The 27,839-nt window shown below is 34.4% G+C and overlaps 1 protein-coding gene across 1 annotated transcript; it reads left to right on the top strand.

Annotated features, from left to right (window-relative positions):
• Nucleotides 1-314: 314 nt before the first annotated feature.
• LOC124369908 (chaoptin-like) lies at nucleotides 315-27,839 on the top strand. The gene is made up of 7 exons (XM_046828078.1): nucleotides 315-438; nucleotides 15,075-15,276; nucleotides 16,357-16,501; nucleotides 18,152-18,262; nucleotides 19,033-21,517; nucleotides 26,582-27,110; nucleotides 27,537-27,839. The coding sequence occupies exons 2-7, from the start codon at nucleotides 15,081-15,083 to the stop codon at nucleotides 27,833-27,835; spliced, it is 3,765 nt and encodes a 1,254-aa protein (XP_046684034.1). The 5' UTR covers nucleotides 315-438; nucleotides 15,075-15,080; the 3' UTR covers nucleotides 27,836-27,839.

Here is a 27,839-nt window from a genome sequence, read left to right as displayed (position 1 = left end):
TTTATAATGCTTGAAAATGTTTTTTTAATTAAGTTTTACTTCTGAAAACCTAGAATTTCTGATGCATTGTTATTTATTTTCACAACATAGTAGAACTTCGGAAAGGGCTTAATTAAACGTTCCAGAAGAGACATTTTCAATGTTTTTGTTTTTGCCTGAAGGATGGACCCGCTTGGCTGGAATGCTCCCAAATATTTCTCTGACAGTTTGTGTTTATTATTAAGTGCCCAGAACAAATTTGGAATAGTATTTTTGCCTCCAAATCCCCTCCCTTCCAGAATCTCTGAGAGTGAGACAGTTCAGTCTGATGTTGTCCCTCTCGCTGTTTGGGTGTCTCCCGTTCTCTTGTCTCAGAGTGTTTATATGATAATCTATAACTGTAGCTCTGCCCTCTATTTTCTCTGCATCTAACTTGAATCTCTGCAGGATCTTCATCAGGTACTTTAATTACTAGTCCTGTGTATGCTTAATTAAGTTATTTCAGTACCCCCTACCACAACATGTTTTAACTGTTATTTTAGAACTATAATCATTTTAAACTACTGTTGACATTTTACAGTTTTATTTAGAATTGAAATATGTTGGGTAACAGTTTGAAATACTGCAGATGATTTGATTAGTGAAATATTCAAATATTTTTCATCTGCAGACATTTTATGACAGTTGTGACTTATTCTAATTTGTTCCCAAATGATAGTTACGATTTGAATCACTTTAGACACAATTGACAATGACATATTGTATGTGCTTTACTATATGTGATTTCTGAGTTATTTTTAGTTGAATATATTATATCATAGACAAACTAGATAAGTACAATTCTTGAACCGCAGGTAACTTGACCCGGGTAGTACTAACTGGACCAGAACCTGTAGTGCACCATACATGTATCAAATCAAATCAAAATATCTTTATTCGTTCAACAAACATAACCTAAATCATTTATATTACTGAATTATTATGTCTGTAAATATTCGTCTATTGAATAAGAATGTAAATTAATTTAGTGGTCTTTCAGTAATGTTTCAAATTTCTTTATTCCTTTTTCCTGTATTATTTCTGTTGGTAAATACTTAAAAAAATATATTTTTTTTATAAGAAATATGTTTTTATTTAAATTTAATTGATGACAGCAGTGAACTTTGAACACCTTCCCCCTTATATTATAGACATGCATCTTCATATCTCTGGGTTGCTTGTCAGAACATAAAATTGTTTCATAATTATTGTAATATCCATAAACAGTATAAATATTTAAATTTTGAAAATGTGATTTAACAGATTTGTTATAATGAAGATTTTGAATCCTTCTAGTTGCTTTCTTTTGCAATACTAATATGTTATCCAAATTATTCTTTGTGGTCCCTTCATATACACAAATACCTTAGTTAATGTATGAGGCAATGTGCACATTTTAAATAATTTTCAATAGTTTTGTCACAAAAGGTGTGACATGGTTCTCAAAGCATATAGACCAGAGGCCATTTTGCGTTCTACCATATTTATATGTGCACACAGTGTTAAACAAAGACAAGAATAAAGTTAGATACCTAATACAAGAAATACTAATATTAAAAATGTTGTATTCCAATTCATGTAGGAAAGAGTTTTTTCGGTTATCAAACATAAAATAATGTGTTAGTTTTCAGACTATGATATTTTTAATATTTAACACATATTAAAATTAGATTTATCTTACCAGATTATAATTACTTCATCCTTCATGTACTTAAATGGTATTCACTACCAATCTACAACTGTACTAGCACATTGAATTTCTTATGTTAACTTTGCCTTATCAGTCTAATTATTTCATCCTTCATGACCAACAAATAACAACAATTTTAAGCAGAACAATACGAACAGGAACACCAGCATTGACATATTATGCAATAAACTAAATAATGCCTTATTTGACATTGGAACTAAATTTAAAAAAGAATTATTTAAAAGTGCTTTAAAGTGTATCACACATACAGAGCCGTACTCAGCTTTGGCGGGCCCCGGTAAAGATATTCGGCCGGACCCTGTCATGTCCCACCACCGCCGAATGCCTTTAATACACTCATGCTAATGAACCAAATATTTAAAAGCATGAAAAATTTAACTCTTCCTTTGATATTGTATAATATCTTCCTTGTATAGTTTATTCCTTTCTTTGATAACTAATTTTACATGGCTTAAATGTAGTTCTTAGTGATGTAGCTAATTTTATTCTTAGGGATTCCTCAACATTTCATACCTTTATATTATATTATAAGATTGTAAATTAATTATAACGCAATAAAAAAAATTAAATTGTAGCTAAATGGAAGATTCTATTCACTAAAAGTCTTCTACTATACATGATATATTTTATTGGACAGTTTTACAAAACTGTACTCTGGGACGAAAATAACAAAAAAGCACTACATTCAATTCTGACCATTGTTTTTTTTCTCCTGAGGGAAAAGGACGGTTTGTTTCCGTGCTTAGTCCTAAAAGGACCTTTGCGCCTCCCTTGCTTAAATTTGTGTCCTCAAAGTCCGTGGCTTTTACAGAAGCCTATCAGATTTGAGGGCTCCTGTTCTCTGATATCCTTGGGGCTGAGGAGATATGCCCCCGGGAATCTTTTCTGAATTTTTGAGATGGCAGGACAATCTAACCAAATATGCTCTGCTGATTCCTGATCTTCTCCGCAGAGTCTACATTCGTCAGTCTGGCTAAGGCCCACCCTCATAAGATGTTTCCTTAGGGGGCCATGTCCTGTCAACATCCCTAATATCAGTCTAATATCCTTCCTACTCTGAACTAAGAGAGCTGCCCACCCTCTAGCATAAGGAGAGATAAACATTTTGGATAGTCTTAATCCTGAGGCTCTACTCCAATTTCTGACCATTAGACAAACATCTACAATTTTTAAATTGGGCAAACTGATAAAAGGCACCTTGTAAAGTATACTAAAATAAATTGTGCTAAACCCGTGTGAGAAAACCCTTTCCCCTCCACTACACCCTTGGGAAGGACAAACTCTCCTGATTAAGCTAATGAAAGGTTAACATGATTTCGGACATTTGTCATCGCTATAGGTTATAAAAGGTAACAATAGCAAATGTCTGAAAACCTATTATCCTTTCAAACCATCCATTGTCAATAACAAACTTTAAACAAAAAAAAGCTAATGACACGAGGCATACCTTCTGGAGTCATTCATATAGGGAGAAATTCCACTAGGTTAGCAATTGGCCAATATGACACTTTTGAAGGAAACAGGATTTTTCCGGACATTTGCCATCGTTCAGTGAAACAAGAAAACCTTATTCACAATCCTTCCATCGTCAAAAATAACCTTCAAACAAAGAAATGACACTTTTGGCCAAAAATGTGATACTGACTTATTGGACAATTTTACAAAACTATACTATTGGCCACAGTTACAAAAGTACTCTTTTGGCCAAACATACAATTCTGATCCATTGGACAAACTTCCACAATTTTTATCTTGGCCAAATTTACAGCAGTGTAAGTTGTAAAATATACCAAAGAAAGCATGAAAAACCAGTGTTCTCCCTCCACTACACCCCTGGGGATGAAAAACTCACCTGATTAATCTAATGACACGAGGCATACCTTCTGAAATATTGATTCATATAAAGAGAAATACCACTAGGTTAGCAATTGGCCAATATTACAATATGACACTTTTGGCCATAAATGCAATACTGACTTATTGGACAATTGTACAAGACTACTATTGGCCACAGTTACAAAAGTACACTTTTATATATACAGAAATACAATTCTGATCCATTGGACAATCTTCCACAATTTATATCTTGGCCAAATTTACAGCAGTGTATGTTATAAAATATACCGACTAAATCGTGAAAACCACCGTGAGAGTGTCGTTCCCCTTCCACTACACAAACTCACCTGATTAAGCTAATGATTCGAAGTATTGTGTTTATTGAGAAAACACTTAATGAAGAAGTGTTTACTCACCATCAACACCTAAGAAAATACTGGGAGTGAGAAAGTAAAGCTTTCTACAGCTCCTAAGGCTGTTGGCATTTATTAGAGCCAACGACTTGCTTGTACTATAGTGTGAGCTACCTCCTTCATACTATAGCTAGCTCATGTGACTAGCCCACTCCTTCCTTCTCCACTCCAAATTGCATGTAATTCAGTCCTCGTCGAATATAGTGTTTATTTTATTTAATCCAACGGTTCCACCATTTTACAATAATTAATAGCAAAAACAATACACTCAAAGATGATGAATGTTCTTTGTTTAAAGTTTGTTATTGATGATGGGTTTGACAGGAAAACAGGATTTCAGACATTTCATTTAAAAGAATATATCGTCTTCATCAGGTGGGGTGGTATTAGTACATACAAACATAAAGAAATTATCCTTTATTATTGTTTATCCTTCTTCGTTATCATTCTTTATTATTGTTATTCTTTATTTTTGTATGTACTAATACCCACCCACCTGACATAGAGGATAGACTCCAATACTCAAAACGTTGTGTTATACTTCTTGTTACATATAACGATGGCAAATGTCCAAAATCCTGTTATCATAACGAAACTTACTATAATTGAGTTTATTTCATACTTAACTTATAAGGGAAAAAAACCAATGAACTACACTTCAACAATAGAAGGAGTTTAATAATAATATTATAGCAATACAAAAAAATGTAACAATAATATTTTAACAGAATAACAAACAAACTAGTATAATTAACACATTAGCAATAATAAGTGATAACAATGATGACAGTAAGACAATAACAAAGCAATAATTTAATACACGCTAATGACAACTTAACTTATAATACAATAAAACAACAATAATATTATATACTACTACTAGAGTGGTGTTGTCACTATAAGTAACTATTTCAAGTGAAGTGCATTGTGTTATTCAGTTACACTTCTACAGTGGAACAGTCTGTACTCAATTGAGACTCAAGAGGTAGATAGACTGTGAAAAAGATGGTTCAGTGCAAGTTATTAAAAATGTTTCCGGTGAAAAGCAGAGTACTAGTGTTGTGTCGGATAGGTCTGTGTACAGACCAAACGGAGATGTTATTACTGATAATGGTTTTTTAGATTGAGCTCGCATCTGGAGGTGGGTTCCTCACCCTTTTGTAGTGATAACAAACAAGTTAATGATAGAATAATGCAAAATTAATACCGGTCACAAACACGCTGACAAAGAAATAAATAAAAAGATCAGAATTTTTCACCAGAATATTGAGCATCTTCCGTCACGATTAAATTCACTTCAAATTATAATTGACGAGGTTCAACCTGATATTTGTGTTATCACTGAGCATAACATTAGAAATTGGGAATTAGAAAGGCTAAATTTGCATAACTTTAGCACTGCCTCTAGTTACTGTAGAGATAGTACTACAAAGGGGGGAGTCTTAATACTTTCCAGGTGTGATCTAAAAGTAAGTAACATGTCAATACCTTTAGCTGAAAAAACTATGTGAAGATTTCAATGTGAATTTTGTATTGTTAAATGTAATCTAAATGATTATGTATTTGTACTTGTTGGAATGTATAGGTCCCCATCGTCTGACGTATATGAATTTTTGAGCAGACTAGATATTCTAATTGATTATATTTTAGCAAAATTTAAAAATATTCTGATTGTAGGTGACTTTAACATTAATGTTTTACTTAACAAACCAGATAAAATTGAATTGAATAATATTTAAAAAGTCATGGATTGAAATACTTAGTGAACTTTCCCAACCCGAGTAACTGTGGACTCTGAATCTGCTATAGATAATGTTTTTACTAATATCCCTACAAGTAAAATAAAAGTTGAAGGAATTATAACACTGCTATCTGATCACGATGGCCAATTAATTGACTTGTTAAATTTGAAAAAAATCTACCAACTGAAAACATTTCAATATCAGAATTTAAGCGTGTCATATCCAAAGAGAATGTTGAAACGTTTAATTCTTTTCTGGAGAAGGAAAACTGGATCCAAGTATATTTTGCAAAATTCGAACCTTAAGTACAAAATATTTTTTTATGATATATTCAAATATTATTTTGACTTATCATTTCATTTTAAAACAATTAAGGGAACAAAAAAGAAAAACGAATGGGTGACAGTTGAACTTAAAGATGAAAAAACAAGAGTTGACTGAAATATATAAAATGGCAAGACACAGTAAAAATAATAATTTATTTAAGTACCTGAGGAAAAAGAAATAGGATTTTTAGGATGAAACTAAACAAAACCAAGAAAAACTATTATGATCATAAAATAAAAAATTGCCAAAAATATTTCAAAAGCGTCTTGGGAAGTAATAAATTCTGAGATTGGAAATAAGAACCCATCATCAGTCTGAAAATATCACTCTAACAATTGATAATAACTTCTACACTGATCCTTTTATTATAAGTAAAAAATTCAATAACTACTATGTTAATGTAGTAAATTGTGTGGGGAGTAAACAATCTCTGGATAGCATGAGTTACCCACTGATCAAATTAGTTACCAAAGACATAATATCTTTCAACCAGCATTTTACCTAAAACCAGTAAGTGAGTCTGAAATAGAACATATTATAGATTCTCTAAAAAATAAGAGCTCTTGTGGTCATGACGAGATACCGATTTCAGTAGTAAAAGCGGCTAAAAAAAATCTATCTAGAATTTTAAGTCATCTTATTAATTCTGCATTTGTTACTGGAAATTTTCCAAACTTATTAAAAGTTTCAAAAAATAATACCAGTCTTTAAAAAAGGAAGCAAGCAAAACATTTCAAACTACCGTCCCATATCTCTGTTATCTAATATATCCAAGATTTTTGAAAAAGCCATCTATAATAGATTAGTAGAATACTTAGAAATGAATCAAATGTTGAATATTGCCCAGCACGGATTTCGTGCAAACAAATCAGTAATTATAGCGGCCACCTCATTCTTGGAGTCAGTAATTGAATCAATCGATAAGGGGGAGAAGACAGTAGGAATTTTTATGGACCTGTCTAAAGCGTTTGATAGCGTTAAGCATGATGTACTTCTTGATAAATTACAAAAAAATGGGTGTTACAAAAACGTCATTCAAGCTCTTTGAATCTTATTTATCAAACAGAAAACAATTTGTAGAATTATCATACATTCAAAATAACAAAAAAAATAAAATTCATTCAGATTTGCAGTTAATAAAATTTGGAGTGGAGTACCGCAAGGGAGTATATTGGGTCCAATCCTGTTCTTATGTTACATAAATGATATGCCACAAATAATAAACAATAATAAAAACCAATACTTAACCTTATTTGCTGATGACTCAAATTTAAAATTTTCTGCAAAAACTCTTCAAGAACTAGAGCGGAAATATAGCACAAAAATTGGCATTAGTTAACCAATTCCTAAAAAACAAATAATCTGACTTTAAATATTGAAAAGACTAAAATTTGTTTGCCTTTGCTACAAAACAGAATGGAAATACTGACAAACCAAGGGTACTATATAATACGGATTTAGTTGAAGAAGTAAATACAACAAATTTTTCTAGGGCTGAAAATTGATAAGTTCCTTAGTTGGGACGACCATTGTAAAACATGTAATAAGTAAAGTTAAACTCAGGAATTTATGCACTTAGACAAATGAGGATATCTATGTAATCACCAAATGTTAAAAATCAGTCTATCATGCACATGTTCAGTCTCACATATTACTTTGGAATAAGTCTATATGGTTCAACATCAAAAAAAAAACTTGGATAAACTACTTAAGCTACAGAAAAAAAAAGGGATTCGTATTATGTTAAGTCTGAAAAATAATGATTCTGTGAAGGAATATTTTACAAAATTAGAACTTTTGACTGTATATGGAATGTACATATATGAAACAATCTTAATTGTAAAAACTGATTCAAGTGCAATTAATGACATACACCCTCACAACACCAGATGGAAAAATACTATAATAACAGAGCACCATCGACTTGAGTTATATAAAAAGAAACCAAATTACATTGGAAAAGTATTTTTAAGGCGTTTGCATGAAAATATTCTAAAGGAAAATGATATTAATATTTTTAAAGCCAAATTAAACAAGTATATTATAAGCCTTAGTTTATACTCGTTGGAGGAATTCATGTCATTAAAAAGACCAAACTAGCAAATATTTTTAGTAATAAGATTGGCCATATGTATGATGGCATTTTGACACTATTCTTGTACACTTGATGTATTCAAATGAATAAAGATATTTGATTGATTGATTGTGAGTTTGGCATGTCCTGTAATAACCTTCAGAATGACTGAGTGGGCAATTAACTCGTTAATCTAAATAAAGCTCCTGGTGGAGATGGAGTGAGACCGGTTTGTTTTCAGTGGGTGTTGGATATTCTCCTTCCCCGGCTGTGTAGGCTGTTCAGGGCTTCTGTGGTCCTCAGGTACATTCCTCTGTTCTGGAGTGTATCCAAGGTAGTGTTTACATCAGAGCAGGAAAGGTCTAGCCTGGATCGACCCAAGTCCTTTAGACTGTTCTCTCTGTCCTCCTTTCTTCTCAAAGCCATGGAGAAGATGATTGCTAGGTTTGTTTGGGTGGGATTTCTCTTGTTTCGCCCTCTACATCCAAATCAGTATGCTTACACTCCAGGAAGATCATGCAACTCAGCCTTGCATCAGCTGGTATGTAGCATTGAGAAGGTACTAGCAGTGAAAGAAGTAGCTATAGGTGTCTTTCTGGACATTGAAGGAGCTTTTGACAATACAGGCACTCAGGCGATTGTTAATGCAGTTTCGACACTTGGTATTGATAATCAAATATGTGACTGGAGAAGGGCCCTACTCACAGATAGGAAGTTACTATCACTCTAAGGGCAGTAAGCATCAGTGCAAGGACTATGAGGGGCAGTCCCCAGAGTGGCGTTCTTTCTCTTCTTTGTGGAACCTAGTTGCGGCGACCTGCTTGTGTCTTTGCATAGGGGTATGCAGATGACAATGTGATTCTTGTGAGTTGCAAGTTGAACACAACAGTCACGAAACTGACCAATGCTGCTCTGAACATGGTAGAAAAACTGGAGTGATGGGATGGGCCTTAGTGTCAACCTTACTAAGGTTGTCATGGTTGCCTTTACAATAAGGCATTAGTTGTAGAGTATTGGTCCATTCTTATTGAGGCTCTTCCACTGAGTTAAAGTCTAAGTTCAAGTAACTGGGTGTAATCCTCGATAGGATCCTGAACTGGGGACTCCATCTGGAAAGGGTTATTACCAAAGGAAAATGGTCTTTGATACAGTGCAAACTTATGATAAGTGGGTTTTGGGGACTTAAACCGAGCCTTGTGTATTGGCTTTATGTCTCCATGGTTAGACCTTCACTAATATTTGGGGCTGTTGTCTGGTGGCCAAACATTGTCCCACAGTCTTTCAAGCAGAAGTCTCAGCCATAATGGAATGTGCTTGTGAGAATACTTCGTCTGCACACAAGCACATGAGGAGTAAGATGATTATCATTTTCACAGATAGGCAGCATTAAAGGCATTGAACTTTTGTGTGTTCAACTCTAAACTTGTTTGGGGTTGTTATCAAGTTATTTTTCCCTTATCAGAATGAACAATGTGACTGTTTGTTCGGTTCCTGGTCATGAGGGGATCTCTGGGAACAAAAGAGATGATGCCCTGACCAACTTGGGCTCAGCGTCTAACATGACAGGACCTAAACCGTTTTGTGGTATGTCTTGGTGTGAATCCTTTAGGGCTGTCTTGTAATGGGGTCACGGTGAATATGAGAGAAGGTGGAGGCTGCATCCTGATCTGAGAATGAGCAGAATGGTCCTACAGTCACCATCCTCCAGGGCGGCGTCTGACCTCTCCTTAAGTAGATTGGTGTCTTCTTAGGTTATGGGTCTGATTATGGGACATGGTCACCTGAGGAAACATCTTCATAAAGTCGGCATTCTCTGGGAGAATCCGCTCTGTTGGATTGTGTGACGAACAGGAGGACACCTGCTCTTTGACTGTCCTGCAATAGCAAGGGAGCGCTACACCATCTTTGGTAGTCTGGACAAGAGTGATGAATTTCCCCAGGAGGATCTGATCAGTTGTTCGGCAGTTTGTAGAACTGCTGAAACCATAAACTGTTTGGCCTCATGGGTACACTTCCGAGGTGTGCAAAAGGCCCTTGAGGCTTAAGTGCAAGGCAATAGGCGATCCCTTAGAAATAAAAGAACCTCAATAAAGCCTGTTATGCAATATGTGGTGTTGCGTACTCCTACCAAAGTCCCTTAGCTGCATTTAACTCACAAGTTTTACTAATTAATTTCAATTTAAAAGTGTTATCTGCCATGTTTAAATTCTTTAATAGATCAGTAAATATAAAATTTGTTGTAGTAGTTTTTATTTCCTTCTTCATTTCTTTTACTGAAGAGTGAAAACAGTTAAAAACATTATTTTTGGTGTGCTCCTTATAATTTTTATCTTATCACTTTCCATGCAATCATTACTTTATTAGTGTTATTCTCTTTTTAGTTTTAAGTATAACAACATTTTGCACTTCTAATTTCCCATCTGTACTGTTTATTTAAGATCGATATACTTACTTTATACTTACTTAAATTCGCTAATTTGTTGTAATCTAATTAGAAACTATAGCCTCTCTTTCAATTTTAACAAATCAGATATCTACCAGTCATGATTTATTCTTATAAAGATATTTGGCTCATTTCTTTGGAGTTCTTTAAAATGATTTACGTTATTAAATAAAGTTGTAAAAATATATTTGAAACAAACAGTCAGCTTATATTCAACTGTATCAAGATTATCTAATCATAACATGTTAATCTACATAATACATTTTTCCTTGCTGAAAAAGATAATATTAACTAATTAATGTATTGTCAACAGGATTAAGCCTACTGCTAACACATTTCAAATTTATTTTAATTTGTATTCAAATATTATCATGGTCTGTGGAAGAAAAATTGATAATACTAAAGTCACGTTCAATCAAAGTATTACAGTTAATAAAACATTGTCTAAACAGTTATCAATTTCTGTAGTACTAATAATTCAAGCAGAAGGAATTATTTTAACTAAGATATTTTGTAAAAGTCTATAGCTGTTTTAACAACATCAAATTGAATATTTAGGTCTTCACCACAAATATGAATTATTTATTGATACCACCAAAATATGTTGTACTTTCAGTTTTAGATTGCAAAACAGTTTAAAACCTTTGCTATTCATTATTAATTTTGTTTATCGTATAAACAATAAACACCATGAATTACATAAAGTTCATGTCAAGAACTTATTAGAATTTGACTTATTTCTGAATAAATAGGTCCTATTTCAACTTGTTAGGTCTTTCAGGTTATTCTTGGGAGTAAACAAAACATGTAAATCTGCAGTACTTGTGCTAACACTAAACTTGGCTGTATTATTGGTAAGAAACCTAAGATTGAAAGTTTTAGCCCTTTACGTATATATGCATGTATCTATAAAAACATGGTATTGGGAAATTTTTCACTTTTCTAAATGTTCTTAGCACCAAATAAGAAGCAATATGAGGGAATCCTTGATATTTAATTACTTTAAATCTAAAATTATACAATATGCTATTATATGTGATTAACAGCTACAGTAAATCTTTATTTAATTTTATGTTCATTTCGAGTAATTATGTGTGCGTTTTTTGCAAAGGCAATAGGGGTTTTGGACTGTTGAGGAAATGAAGCTACTTGAGCAGAATGGCCAATCAAGCTGTCAGCCCCTCTGAGTCAGTCTATAATGAGACTTGGCAACTCTCACACTTCTCAGATATTCTCAGCAAGGCCACCTCTCATTCATGTGTCGGGGAAACGGCTGCCATGAAAGGGCTAACCTGTTTTACTTGGCTAAACAGAGAATAAATTGTGAACAGATGTGTAAGACGCGATTGTATAGCCAGTAAATATTATATCTACTATTTAATAGTTTTTTTGCATGTCAACAATTTTGATCTGTGTACTTTCTAAACTTTATTTATTGCAGCTCTCCAATCCAGGGGTGGTTCTTGGCCTGGGCAACCTGTGCTCCACACGGGGCCCCTGTTTAGGGAGGAGAATAAAATCGAAAGAAACATGAAATGTGTACACTATAAAAATGCATTTCACTTTAAATTTACATCTGTTACGAGAGTTCATACAGGCAATGACACAAGTTTAAGAAGGGTTCTTAATAATACAATTCTATGAAAAGGGTATAATTCTTGTAACTTTGGCATGAAAAACATAAAATTTGGAGTTTTTAGCTCACTTAGAAGCTCAACCTGGGTAGTAATGATTGAGACTTATATTTACGTTTTATTAGATTAGAACCCAATTTAAATCTGGTATTATTCATTACCTGATTAGTTGATATAACTTGCTTTTGTTAAGCTTGGGAATTTCATTAGAGATAGAACCCAATTCAGGAGTATTCTCAGAGCAGATTATCACTTAGTGGCTGAGCGTAAGTGAAGCCTGTCATTTGGCAGAGGGCAAGGGGGCAATTTCTCTTCTGTTTGTTTGTCCATCTGAACGATATGTCGAAAACTAATTGAGTTATAGTTATAGATTTGAAATTTTGTATGAAGCTTCTGTAAAAGATAGGGTATGTCCTTCTGTGGGATTTGGCTCAATCAGAAATCAGAAATTCTTTATTGTCAGACAGTATAACACTGCAAAATAGCGTCAACAATAATATGTAATAGTTAATTACATTAAGTGATTTTCAGAATGGCCTAATAAAATTAAATATAAAAACGTCAGATTAATTAAAATAGCATTAAAGTTTTTGTCAATGCTAAAATAAAATAAACTAAAGCTTACATAGGTGGCTAGTCCTTAACATAAAGCTTAATATAAGCTAGTCTGACCAGAGCACTCGACAAAGTCCCTGACACTGTAGTAAGCCCGCTGTACCAAATGCCGCTTGACCTCCCTCTCAAAAGAAGGACTTGTTTTTGTTTTCATAGAGTCTGTGAGTGCATTATATAGTTTAATGCCGCTGGTTAATAAATGTCTTTCAAAAAAACTTGTTCTATGGGCAGGAATGGTAATCATATTGGAGTGACGTAGATTGTGACGATGTTGGGGATTTTGAGATTTGAAAAGGTGGAGGTTTTTGTGAACAAATGTCACGCAGTACAAAATATAAATCGATGGGAATGTTAGAACCTTTGCCTCCCTAAAAAGTGACCTACAAGAAGTTCTACACATAAGCGTTAGCATAGCATAACATTCTTCAGGACATATCGAAGATGGATTGAGCTATACACTTAAATTTTGGCTAATTTGGCTACTTACTCAATGGCTGGCAAAATTCTTCTTCTCTCTGTCCGTCTGTCTGTTTTCCAGAGCATGTCTTGAGAACAAAATGAACTTAATATTTTGCAAGAAGTTTCTCGAACTTCAATGTAGCCTTTCACGTGACACATTTTTTTCACACTCACACATTTTATAAGATTAGGGAAATTAAATATGTTCATTATTTCATACCGTCTATCACTACATAATAGATATGGGAATAGATTTACTCATTTTGTTAACCTGTGATGAGTGTACAAATAATGGTTGAAGAAGCTGTTCTGATTCTGTAAAGTGTCTGGATAATACAGTCCGTGTTTGCTTATTTGTAGAAGTTTTGGTCAGAATATTTTCTGAACATCCAACATTTTTAATACATAATAATAAAAATCAGTAGTATACCCCTCCTCATGAAATATGACTTAATCTGTTTGGCCTACCTAAATCCTGCCTCGTATCTACTATAACTTCCTCTCCATTTTGTTTATAATAATGACGATCTTGTTCTCCGTCAGCTGATGTAGTGGTTGATTTAAGCGTAGTTACATTGTTTTTTTATGTGCCAGCAATTTTATATTTTCATAAAATATAGCACTAATTCTTGGTTGTTACTAGTGTTACTATATTTTTTGTGTTACAATACTGTGACTGAGTTTTACAAAGACAAAATAGTGTTACTAATTAGTCAGACTGTTTCCCAGTAACTAACTGTAAGTTTTGTTAGCACATAATAAACATTATTTTTAACAAGGTGCTTCCTGTTTTAGTGAACTGTTTCTTTGAAATAGTTGTTTCTGCAAAAATAAAACAATAAGTATAAAAATAAATCAAATAGTAATTTTATAATGACTTTTTCCCTCAAAAGTTTGCAATTTCAAGAACAAATTTACTTTAGCTTACACAGCATCATTCAATTTCCACGTAAATAACAATATTATGTATGCAACTTGCTTAGATCTTCACACAGTACAGTTAAAGAAATGTATAAAAAAATTTTAGTCAGGATAAAATTTGCTTCATACTTAGTAAACAAAACGTAAAATATTTTGTTTACATGATTTTTAATTTTTCAAACATAAGGATATGTAGAATGTTGCTAATTTTATCACCAAAGCAACGAAAAGAAATTATAAAAATCGGTTGGATACATTTTGTTTACAAAGGGTTAAAAAATAATTATTATGGAGTTGTAATAAAAATGGAAGGGGTGACAATTATATGACAGTAATAATCAAAGCCACAAAAATAAGCTTCAAAGGACTCAAAACTGCTGTATTTGTTACGTAAGAGTGTAAGATAGAACCAGGATTTTACATCGTTCTTCAATCAATCATATACATACTTAGGTTAAATAAGAAGTAAAATAACCCCATTTTAACTTGTACAACACTGTTCTGGAGCATAAAAGATGCCACCAATTTGGGATTAGCAAAATTTAAAAGAGTTTATAAATTTGTGCTGTTAAAATTGCATCACAGCAAACATAACAAGAAATTTCTATATAAAATTTATAATATTTTGTAATTTAAGATTTGACTTTGTATACAAAGCATGTAGTTTTTTAATGAAATAAAAATATCCATATGGAAATGTATACAAAAACCACAAAAATGTAGAAAATTAGTGGTACATTGTTAAATGTGTAGTGCAAGTATCCTGTTGTACTCAGTAGATTATGTATTAATATCAATCACAATATGTGATGAAGAAAGCAAAAAGGGGTATTTTTAAGATTCATTATATTGGTGGGAATATAATTACTGCCTGTTTGCAGGTCTCTATGCAGATATGGGTGTTTGTTATTCTGTTAGCAAGACTGGGGTCTACATTCACTCCCCAGCCTGCCCCTTGCTCCTTCAACCCCATGTGCCTCTGCAAGTTCAGAGAGCTGCCCAGGAACACACCACCTAAAATGGATGACATCAACAACATCATCCAAGTGAGTTGTGTTGGCATCCCCTTCTACAGGTTTCCAGGTAGGCTCTTCTTATCTTATCTTTCTTCTATTCTTATCTTTTTTTGATTGGGAACAGGAGATATGCTTGGACCACAATATTTCTCAGTTCAAAGTGTACCTCACATCACAGTGTTCCCCAGGTCACAAATTTTCTCAGGTCTCAATGATCCTGAGGACACAATCTCAAGTCTAATGTATCTCAGGTCAGAGTGTTCCTCAGGCAACTATGTACCTCGCGTCACATTGAAACTCAAAGCCATAGTGTTCTTTGGGCCACAGTGGGCCTTAGGCTACAATGATCTTTGGTCACAATGTCACTCTTATCACAATATACCTTGTGTCAATGCTATAGGAAATGTTACATTACCATTTTAACAATTTAAAGGTTAATAAATCTATTTTCAGACAATCTTAATTGTTTCCAACCTAGGTATTTTAACCAAATACCTCGTAATTTTAGACAAATTAATAATTTCAAGGAGTTTTATAATAATGTAAAAACTTGATTTAATATTCAAAATGTTAGTGAAAACTTAAATAATGTAACTTAGTAAAAATATTTAATTACTTCATGGGTACAATTGTTTTGTTATTTATGTTATATTATGAGAGAGAATAGTTAATTTAAAGTGAATTTTTTGTATATTTTATAAGTGTTACTACAAATGTATTTTACATTAATTTTTAACTATAAATTTAATTTATGTAAACATTACAGATAGGGACTTTATTTATTAATTGTATTGTGGAATAGGCTGAGAGAATTTTTGTTGTGTATTAAACTGACCATACTACTGGAAATCAGGTCAATCAGTTTTCAAATATAAAATTTGTTCTATCGTTTATAGCTTTTGGAAGGATGAATAAATTATTATTTTTCATGTAACTTGAAACCAACAGTGTAACTCTGAATAATCATCATACCCAGTAACATCATAGATGATTCTTAGTTTTAATTATGATTTTACAAGTAGTAACCTTTACTTGAACTACTTGTGTCAATTATTCAATTGCATAAACTACTATCATTTTGAATTGAAATAAAGAAACTCTATTAATATAGCACACATTTCATGAAAGCCCTCTGTTATTGTTTCAGAACTTCCCATGATTGAACTGGAAAAGTTGGACATCATGAGTTCTGGACTGGATCAGCTGAATGAAGAGTCACTCGGTGGAGTCAGGGTGGAAGTTATTCAGCTCATGGATAACAGCATTTTTAATGTCAATCAAAAATCATTCCAGTATGTAATTAAAGTCTTGTATTATAAGAAACTACTTTAACACACCAACTGAAACAACTTCGACTAGATTAAACTTTTAATCAATCATCATTATTTAAAATCTTTTGTAAGAAATATAATGACATCAAATACATAATTGCACTTGTAAATATTCTAATACTAACTAATTGAATAGATTAGTAATTATAACAAAAGTAAACAATATGAGTTGTGTTTTTTAAGTAAGTACCGTTTTGAAATTCCGATGTTCTGCACTTGCTCACTGTCTATCTTCACCTGTTAGCAAAGCCATTGATGCAATTATGTCTAAAATTCATTGATTTTATATCTGTTAATGCATATTTCAAATGTCCTCGTCGACTGAAAATCCCGCAGACTGTGAAGTGTGTGCTGTCATTTTATTCTTCATGCTAAAGACATGAAAGCTGTTGAAATTCGCCATCATAATTGTGAAGTGTATGGACAAAACATTATGATTAATGGACTGGCATTGAAATTGGTAAGGGCTTTAAAAGATGAGCAAAAGAATGTTCATGATCGGAAACAGAGTGGACGGCCATCAATGATCACTAACAATTTCATGAAGAAAGTGAATGGTAAAGTGAAAATGAGCATTTAAGTTGACCTAAAGGTTGAAGAAGTTTTCTTATGACTTTTTATCAAGAAGCATGTTTCGTTGTATGACAATGTCTGTTCACATGTGGAAAAACAAACTCAAGCATTTTCCTAGGAACAATTTGAAAATCCCCAAACAACCCCAAATTTAGCACCCAGTGACTATTGTTTGTTTTTTTCATCAGAAGAAGGATCTTGAAAGTCAGTGTCACAACGAAGACAATAGCATCAACATGATCGTGTTGCAGTCACTGTTAGAAATCTTGTATGACAATGGTATACCAAAGATTGTTTTTAGACATGATAAGTGCCTTAATATTGATGGCAATTACGTATACAAGAGTGAGGGCTTTCATATAGAAACAAAATTGTTACAAAAAGTTTACTTGATTTTTTTATATATCAAATCAGTACTTACTTAAAAAAACATGCCCTGTACAACGATATATCAGATTTCAAATTTTAAAATTTCTTCTGTTATTTTGTAGCACCCATTTAATATGTATTTCATGGTGGGGAACATGAAGAATTCATGTTCTCACACAGGAGGGGCTATTGATCAATAATATGTATTTTGATTTTGGGCAGGAAAAAGGCAGAACAGAAAAAATACATTCTAAATTACGATAATCAACTAACTAATGTTGACAAACGATTAGATTTTTTTAAACTCATAGTACTTGCATCTGATGTGTGGTTTGACCATATGAAGGGTAATGATAACACAGAGGTTGTCAGAGATAATTCACATAATTCCTTCCTTTTTTCTGTCACTGATTGCAACTGCAATTCATTCACAGAAATTTTTTAATATGAGGCTAGTCTTTCCTTTTTAGCCAGATTCTATTCATCCCCATGGGCCACAGGCCTGTAAAAGGATCTTATATATCAGAGTTAGGGGAAGAATTTGCACAGTAAAAGGTGTATAATATAGGTAAAAAATGTTATTCCATTATGCATTGTTTGTATGTGTGTATATTTAATTTACAAGTTGCACACAATTTTGTGTATTTCTAAATTGTGTGTTGTGCTTAGGATGACTTCAGACATGGTGAAATCTATAGACCTAAGCAACAACCAGCTTCAGGAGATACCTCTGCAAGCTTTGCGTTATATAAAAAACCTGAACCATCTCTACATTCAGAGGTAATTTTCAGTAGAGTTAGCAAAACATTCTTGGATGCAGAAAAGTTGTGTTTCTCTAAATTTCCTTGAGTACTGAATACAATATTTTATAGCTTTACTATTTGATTACTTCTAGTTTTTGTTGATGTTTACTTTCTGACAGAAAACTTACATTTGTATAAGACTTTGTTGAAGTAGTTATAAGAATAATGATGTTTAATCAAGTTATCCATTAATAATGCATTAAATTTGTACTAGTTTGAATTAATTTGTGATAAATAATATATGGTATATACAGTGGGTCCACAAAGACATTTGCATGTTTAAGCTTCCATGAAATGCGCATTTACCGGTTAATAATTTTGAAACATTACATACTTTTCAAATAGAATATCAAGAATGGTATGCAAAAGTTACAACTCTCGCATGTTCACAGAAACAAAATGGTGTCAACTGAAAAATATTTAAAATCAATTGTATGAATTGTTTTTTTACGTTCACAAAATAAACTGATATTGCAACAAATTAAATTTAATATCATTTTTAACTAAATACCCACGGAAATATGACCGTAAAACCAATGTATTAAAACTGTGTTTACAGGACAAGAATAAATAATTTTCAACATCATACTTTATTTCTCAGAAAGAAATGGTATCCTGAAATAGGTCCACTTTTACAGTCAAAGAAAATTGTTTCAGGTATTCTGTAATTAATTTCTTAAAGTTTATATAAGCACATTTTAGTTTTTGTTACCGAAAGTAGTTTAATAAACTGTATTCTTTGTTCAGCAACCACGTAGAGCATATCAAAACCGAATTCAGCTCCGATTGGGGTCGAATGCAGGAATCTCTGCTGAGTCTGTACTTGCGAAACAACGGTCTGCGAGAGCTGCCCTCTGACGAGATGTACTCCCTGTCGAGTCTGCGCAAGGTCAAGTGGCTGGACCTGGACGGCAACAAACTGAAGAGTGTGGAGCCAGGATCCCTCCCTCCGACACTCGAGGTTCTCAGCCTCTCCAACAACTACCTCACCCGCTTCCCAGGCAAGGCCATCGACCTCCTCCACCACCTTACCTCCCTTAGCCTAAATGATAACAACATCGCCACCATCGACTTCACATTCACCAACAAAAAACGCTTGGACCAGTTGGATCTCAGTGGAAACGGACTTACCAATGTAGACAACTTGTTCAATGGCACTCTGACTCTAGGAGGGATCGGGCTGGAACACAACAAGTTGATGAATCTTTCATTTCAGACCTTCAAAGGACTCAGTCTTCAGAGAGTCAATCTAGACCATAACAAACTCGAGTTCATAGATGAAAGAGCTTTTGCCGGGGTTTCAAACACTCTTGAGTTTATCAGCTTACGGGGGAACAATATAATGAATGTTCCTAAAGCGTTTTCTCAGCTTAAAAAAATCAAACACTTAGACATATCCTCGAATGGCATCAAAAGAATTGAAGAGGACGCTTTCAGTACCTTTTTTGATACTCTTCGATATCTACTTTTATCCGGAAACCATTTAACAGGAGTACCTACTATTGCTTTAAAGGGATTCACTAAACTAGCACAATTAGATCTGAGCTACAACTCGATAGAAGCTATCACAGTAGATGACTTTAAAGGATGGGGAAAATCTATAGATACTCTGTTCCTTCAAAGCAACAAATTGAGCTATTTACCTGAGAATGCTTTTGAGCACACCCCTCAGCTTCAAGAGTTAAATTTGTCATTTAACAACATCAAAGATATACACACTACAGCATTTTCTAAACTGGCTGATAGTCTGTACAAGTTAGATATGAGTTTTATGCAAACCAAAGAATTCCCGGAGGAGGCTTTAAAACCTCTCACATCAATCACAATACTGTTCTTAGATAACAACGCTATAACTGCGTTGCCCAAGACTGCTTTCTACAGTTTCGGCAAGCTACACTATCTGGACTTGGAGCACAACAAACTCACGACTCTACCGGTCGGGCTATTCCATAGCAACGTACACAAACAACTCCACGACGTATGGCTGTCGTACAACTTGATATCCACCATCGAGACCAACATGTTCACTTCTCTCAGTGAGCTACGCTCTGTTGCACTCACCGGAAACTACATCAAAGTCATCAAAACGTACACCTTCGTACAACTTCCCAACTTGATCACAGTTTCCTTATCAGAAAATCAGATTTCAGTCGTCTCTGAGCACGCATTCATCGACATTCCTCGCATCCTGAGACTTGATTTACAGAACAACCTCATGAGAGAGTTTTCTCTCAGCGTCTTCCAGAACGTATCGACTAGTCAGTTCCCCATGGCCTTGAATCTATCCTACAATTTAATATCGAACTTGTTTGTCAGTGAGACGCAAAGCCCATTATTTATCAAAGTACTGGATTTAACCAACAATCATCTGACAGAGGTCCCTGTGAACTTTCTGAATGCGGTGTCACCCAGTCTGCGACAACTCCATCTGTGTCACAATATGATAACACACTTGCACAACACGGCTTTTGGTAACTTGGCTCTTCTCACTATGTTGGATATAAGTAATAACCAAATCAAGGGCTTGCACAAAAAGGCGTTCATCGGTATCGAACACGTTCAATACTTGGACATGTCACACAATAATATTGAACAGCTACATGTGCAACAGTTTTCTCTAATAGGGAAGCTGCGTATAATAAACCTTTCATTCAACACCATCCGTTCTCTACCGAGGGATACGTTTCTGGGTTCTAAATTAGAGAAAGTCGACCTTTCAAATAACAAATTCGTAGCTATGCCTTCGGGTGCACTTGCCGAAATAGGATACACTTTGAGGCATCTGGATATTTCTTATAATTTTATAGAACATCTGGACAGCACCATGTTCGCTGACACACCATTTTTAACTGTTCTCAACCTGCGTCACAACAAACTGTCCATTCTTCCTGACAATGTGTTTTCCACAGTACAGTCGATATTAAAATTAGATCTTTCCGGTAATCCAATAAGGGCAAACTTCAAACACATTTTTTACCATACACAAAAACTCAGAGTCTTAAATTTGGCAGAAACTTTGCTAAAATCCGTTCCCATCTTACCTCTCCCTTATTTACTGGAGTTGAACTTGTCATCAAATTTTATAGCAGAGATCGATCCTTTTTCCATAAAACAGTTGTATCAATTGAGATCACTGGAAATAAGCAACAATCTCCTGACATCCTTGCCTTCACAGACCTGGCACTTCCTCCCCTTCCTCAAACACCTGGACATTTCTCATAACCTCATCAAGGTAAAATTTTACACCCACAATTTTCTGTATTAATATGATTTTATTTATCTGATTTTTGTTTTATTAAGTTCACTGAAACGTAAATGAGTAATTGACTATTACTTTATCCTCCAAAACCATCCAGCAAATTCCATCATAGATGTTGAAGTTTCCTTGGCAGACACATGCTCTTGAGAGAACCCAGCTGGTTTCATTTAATAAGATTAATGGTTTTTTCTTAACCTTTTCCATGAGTCGTAGTCTCTGCAATGTGTTGTGGGAACGTTTTTCAAACTGTTAATTATTTATACCAGAATGCTCCAAAATATGGGCATTAATGTTGCCCCTTCATGTACTAATTTTCTGATTCCTTACAAGAGAATTCTGGGATTAGTTTGGAAAGTTGTTTGGGTCTGTATGGTTTCAATAGAAATTTTCTATAAAATTACAATAATATATTGTGAGATTTTTTATGTACATTTCAGTGGTTTGTACAATGTTTATTTTTACATTGGGTATGAATATAAAAATGCAATAGTATTTTCTAGATCCCCTTTTAAAATACTTTGCTTTTTACCCTGAAACATGATTTGTAGATAAAAATCTTTTTTAAAGTTTCAGAACATTTAGAATTTGACTAAAACATACAGGGTGGCGCAAAAGTCACTGGACAGTTGGTTAAAAGAAGAAAAAAATAACAGCAAGACGTAGTACAATAGTTTTCGTCCATGATGTTGGTATTACTAAATGTTGGTAATTATGCCTTTTTAAGTTGGCAATACAATGCAATGAAGCACACAACAATCGTACTAGTGAGTTCATCTGTGACACGTGTTTAAAGCTGCAGTCCCCGAATTATTATTTTTCTAATAGAATTTTTGTTAAACATTAGTCATAATGTTAACGAAAGAAGAAAGGATTTTCGCGTTAAGAACATTTTATAAAAGTGGTGCTACTGCAGTTGTTAATGAATGGGGAATACACTTTAGATCAAAACCACCGTCTAGACAAACAGTGTACGACATACGAGATAGATTTGAACAACATGGATGAATTGATGACGAACTGAAAGACTACATACAGGACGCATTTTATGATTTGGACAATGATCCCACACTATGTCGTAGAGTATGTAAAAGTATTCCAGAAAGACTTCAAAGATGTATTAATGAAGACGGAAAACCATTTGAATATAAAAAATAATTGTAAATTATGATTTGGACAATGATCCCACACTATGTCGTAGAGTATGTAAAAGTATTCCAGAAAGACTTCAAAGATGTATTAATGAAGACGGAAAACCATTTGAATATAAAAAATAATTGTAAATAAATCTAGTCTTGTTTTAACCAACTGTCCAGTGACTTTTGCGCCACCCTGTATTTTCTGATTACAAATTCTGAACATTATAAAATGAAGAAAAATGAAACAATGTGCCTGGGTATTCATCAACTACACTTGCTTTTTATTGTGGTAAAATGTATGCACAACTAACCAAAGTATACCGTCTGCAATGGTTTAACATGGCATTGTTAACATAATTTACTTTTTCTTTACCTTCTATTTTCTGACCATTACAAAAAAAAAAAAACATTCTACCTTCTCACAGCACAGAAGTATACATAAGGAAGATAATGAAACATGGTACATTATGCATGTGTCCTGGCAAATCAGATTAATTTTCCCAAACACTGTTCCTGTAACAGTACTTCATTCGTGTTTTATCTATGACTGTCTTGTAGTGAACCATAAAATGTGTTTAACATAATTATATTAAAATAGATTTAATACTAGGCTAAAATTAATTAAAATGAAATAGGCTTATGTTTACTGAACAATTAGATTTACACAGTCTGAACTGTCTGAAATATGTACACCGCCATCGTCAATTTACTGGAGATACATGAAACTATCGGACCGAATGGAAAACTGCATGCTACTTTAATTTAATCCCTGTCCTTTAATTAATTTAATCTCCGGTCCACAAAGATTGATATTTTAAACAATTCAGTTACCTGTGTGCACCATTGATATTTATACTTAACTAGCTGACCCGGAAAACGTTCTGCCATATGACAAAAAGAAACATGGAGTGCTGTAGACGATGACTGCTGATAAAACTAATTTCCAACCATTCATTTTCTCAGTTTAATGATTTTCATTAATGTGATAGACATATTCATTGTTCGATATCTAAAAATTAAAATGTAAAGTTAAAGAAGTGATACATATTTTATTGTGAGGTAGAAAAATTAAATAAGGTAAATCAATATTAATTTCGATGAGAAAATGACAGTACGATATTTTTTGTAAGTCATCTTTAGGAGGGGCGCACTGACGGGGGGTAGACAAACAGTAACTGACCCCCGAAGAGCATTTTATTTCAAAATAATCGATCGCTATTTGATCGTCTATTTTTGACAAAAAATAACATTTATGTTGAAACTTTGAAATAAATCATAACTAAACATATAGATTCAAACCTTATAACCATTTGAATTTACAAGTACATGGCACTGCATATATAATAATTCATAATTTTCAAAACCCTAAATGCATGAATTTCACCGTCATATTACAACCACAAAAGTGAGGTTAGTTATTACTATTTCTACTGGCTTCTACAAGTACCCAGTACTTCAGTAACCGAGTACAAAATGTACTTGTCCTGATTTAGACTCACACTTTTTTTTCTCTTAGGACAAGAAGGTTATAAATTGCACCTAGTCTTATACCTTTGTGCTGCTTTCGGAGTGACAGGATATTTTGGATGGGAAAGGTTGAGGGTAGTTGCCGCCTCCTATCGAGATCCATGGGGAAGAATTTAGGGCACTAATCTTAAGTCATGTCCCCTCCAAAGAAGGGGATGCCAGTTCTGAACCAGCCTCTCCAGTAAAAGCAGGCAGGGGGTGGCATACCCTTTTGTTGAGGCTAGCAAGAACCTCTGATAGTTAGGGAACAAACCCCACCAACTCCACAGTCAGTCATCTCCCGCAGTAGACTAGACCTATCGAATTGACCCAGAATCTCGACATTTGCGGTTAGTGATGTGTCGCTCCTGGACATCTATAAGGTTGCCAGATTTAAGTGACACTCAGTTTTTGCTGTGCTCACTGTGGTAGGTTCAACTGGAAGGTGTAAACCAGCCAGAAGTGATCCCTGCAGGGTAGAGACTCACAAGTTACTGAGTGCTCCTAAAATGTTACAAGTACAAGTTCCAGTTACTGTTACTACTATAAGGCTGAGTAATTTTTACCAGGAACGATGATCTCACGCCATGACGGCCAGACATGTGGCAGGTCCACGGTGTGTGCAGTAGTCGTTCACACATATTCCCCGCTACAACATTTGTCACTGCCAAGTTCAAGTAGCTAGTATGTGCTGAGCTGCACTCGCACAAACATGTACGCCTCTATTGATTCTCCCGCCAAATGTGAATTGAGGAGTTTTATTTGTTTCCTGCAGGCAAAAGGGAATAGTGTAGCAGAAATCCATCAGAGAATGTGCTGTGTTTATGGGGAAAACATTATAAGTGATGGTGTTGTACGTGAGTGGTGTATAAAGCTAAAGATGTTGACTGACACCCACAAAAATCACTGAATGGCTTCAGCATTGACATTTCTCGAATTGATCCTTGAATTTGACATTCGGCCATCTTTAAAATTTCGATCCTATTATTGTAACAAGTGAAAAATGTTGTTGTGGGGAAGATGCGCGAACACCGCAGACCTGCCATGCATCTGGCCATCATGGCGTGAGATTGGAGGTGGAAAAAAACAACCCTCGTACAATCTACGTTAAAATAAACAAATCATACCAGAGGTGTTGTGACACGCATAAGTCAGGAATTACAACCACCATGTTGTGTGTCAACTTCTCTAACTCTAAAACGTGCACTTAATAAAAAACAAACACAACATTAATTTTTAAAACTGAACTACAGAATACAGGTTACAATAAATCTGCCGACCAACCAGCTAGAACTGTTCTAAGCTATCAGTAAAATAACACACATTAACATGTCTACCACAGTCCAATGCCATCTATTCATTCTGATATGGCACTGTTGGTCTAAACCATCCACAGATTCCCTATTATATATCTTAGCATCATGATTTCTTCTATTCATGACAGGCGTGGCCTGGCGGCGTCAAAGTTCACAAGCGGTTTTCCTCCTATTCCCCATTGATTGCTGCCAGGATCGTGGCATCACAGAGTAGCGAATAATTTATTACTCTAAAACGTTATGTTCATTTCATGAAACACGTAATAGATTGGATATGTTAACATAGACCTGTAATCCTGTAGGTACTTTGAGATAAATTTGTATGATATATTTTTCACTAGGATAACATGGAGACTGATGTCCAAATCATGATTAGTTGGTATTAGAAATTACACTTTCAGGAACTGGAATTCTGCAGTCAACCAATCAATCTACTGATAAAGACTTACACCTCACTTGCCAATTTCACTCAACCGTTATTCATTTACCTCAAATACATGCATGAAACTTGTATCTGTAATTGACAACTGACATGAATAGGCAATCTTTTTTGAGTAGTGCTTTTAGGTAACTTTATACCGGTCCCAAATATTTCTGCAATACGATAATGGCATATTCAAGAACATACATCAAAAGTTGAACTTGAGTTTACATGGTAACGTTTTGTATATAAACAAGCTCAATTTTATGTAAAAATGTATTCATTAAATGTCTTCTAAATAAAATGGTACAACAGAGTATGGAAGGACCCGATAGAATATAATGAAAGTCTTGCTAACCAATCCACCAAAGTAATTTTATCACATGTGGCGGTATCTTATTGAAAAATGTCTTGAACTAATGAAAAATGATAGATCGCGGTTTGTCTTCAATTTGTTTACCTTTTGAAAATTCTTCTGGATAGAGATACCCTAACCACCTAGCGGTATGAAATATACTTTACAACTTATTTTCATAACTACCAAATATACATACAAAATTTCATAAAAATCGGTTTAGTTTGACCACAAACACAGTGACACGAGATCTTTATATATTAGATTAAATGGAAATGTAAGTAAATTTGATGTTCTTTACAGATCCTAACTAAAGACAGTTTCTCTGGGATGGGTTCCCTGGAGCACCTCAATATTGAGAACCTGCCTTTCCTGGAAAGGATGGATTCTGGAACACTTTCCAACCAAACGATGCTGAAGTCCTTGCAAGTGCAAACTTGGCCTCAAATAGAGAAGTACCGATTCCGCTTGGCCAGTGTTTTAACAACAATCCCTTCACTGGAGAAACTGTCTGTCAACATCCAAGAGGACATTCTGTCCGACCAACTCCTTGGGGGATTCAGTCCTCACTTGAAGGAGTTGAGGATCACTGGTGAGAACCTGACAGCCATCAATCCTGAGTCCTTGGATGGACTGGAGGACAACAGAGGTCTGGTCCTGTCCATCTCACACACGGCCATCAACAGTCTGCCGGAACAGTTGATCACCAAACTGTTGAAGATCAAACACCTCACGCTGGACCTCAGCCATAACCAGTTCACCACCTTCAGCATGGACCAGTTCTACAAACAACCGACCACTTGGGAGAACTACGGAACCAACCTGATCTCAGGTACAATTCATCCCATGATCTACAACTTTTATGACATTAATGTTGTATTTATGTTATAATATGTGCTATTTTCATAAAAATCACCAGTACTGTTGTCAGGTTGTTATTTCACATAGCCCTACCGTTTAGTTTAGTTTTATTAACTGGGACCATTGAACTTAAAATATCAATGACTATTTTCAATCCGAATTGAGTAGAAAATTCTAAACTACGATATAATTCATGCAAAAGAGGCATTGATTAAAACACGGTCGATCGGTGGTCACTCTTACATATGAGTCCTAAATCTGAATATCAGACTGATTAACTATTATCTAACAAATATCAGATTTAAATGCCAACTAACTGTGCAGTTTATTGTTGAATGGCGGATGCATTAAATAAAACTAAACTTCAATACTGATATTAATGAGGTGTTTTTTGCAGGGGGGCTGATCCTGAACGGAAACCAATGGATGTGTGATGGGTCATTACTGCGTGTAGCACAATGGCTGCGCCGCTGGCTAAGGGAGCAAGTGCGTTCCACAGTGCTGGATGTGCGGCTGCGTGCCGTAGCACAAATACGCAAAGCCACCTGCCTCACTCCTGACACTGGGCAGCTCAAGAGCATATTTGATCTTCAGCCAGAGGATGTTTCAGTGTTCGAGAAAAGCTCCAGCCCATCCATAAAAATTACCAAATACCTGGTTATAATTGTGTGTTTTTGTAATTATATTATCAGATAGTATA

The sequence above is a fragment of the Homalodisca vitripennis genome, chromosome X (assembly GCF_021130785.1).
Source record: "Homalodisca vitripennis isolate AUS2020 chromosome X, UT_GWSS_2.1, whole genome shotgun sequence".
NCBI classification, from domain to species: domain Eukaryota; kingdom Metazoa; phylum Arthropoda; class Insecta; order Hemiptera; family Cicadellidae; genus Homalodisca; species Homalodisca vitripennis.
The sequence above is the reverse complement of the archived record's forward strand: the minus strand, read 5'-3'. Positions and strand labels throughout refer to the sequence as shown.

Coding starts and splice junctions, on each gene's coding strand:
- LOC124369908 (XM_046828078.1), top strand. CDS start 15,081: ATGCAGATATGGGTGTTTGTTATTCTGTTAGCAAGACTGGGGTCTACA. Junction 15,277..16,356: donor CCCCTTCTACAGGTTTCCAG/GTAGGCTCTTCT, acceptor TTATTGTTTCAG/AACTTCCCATGATTGAACTG. Junction 18,263..19,032: donor AACCATCTCTACATTCAGAG/GTAATTTTCAGT, acceptor TTCTTTGTTCAG/CAACCACGTAGAGCATATCA.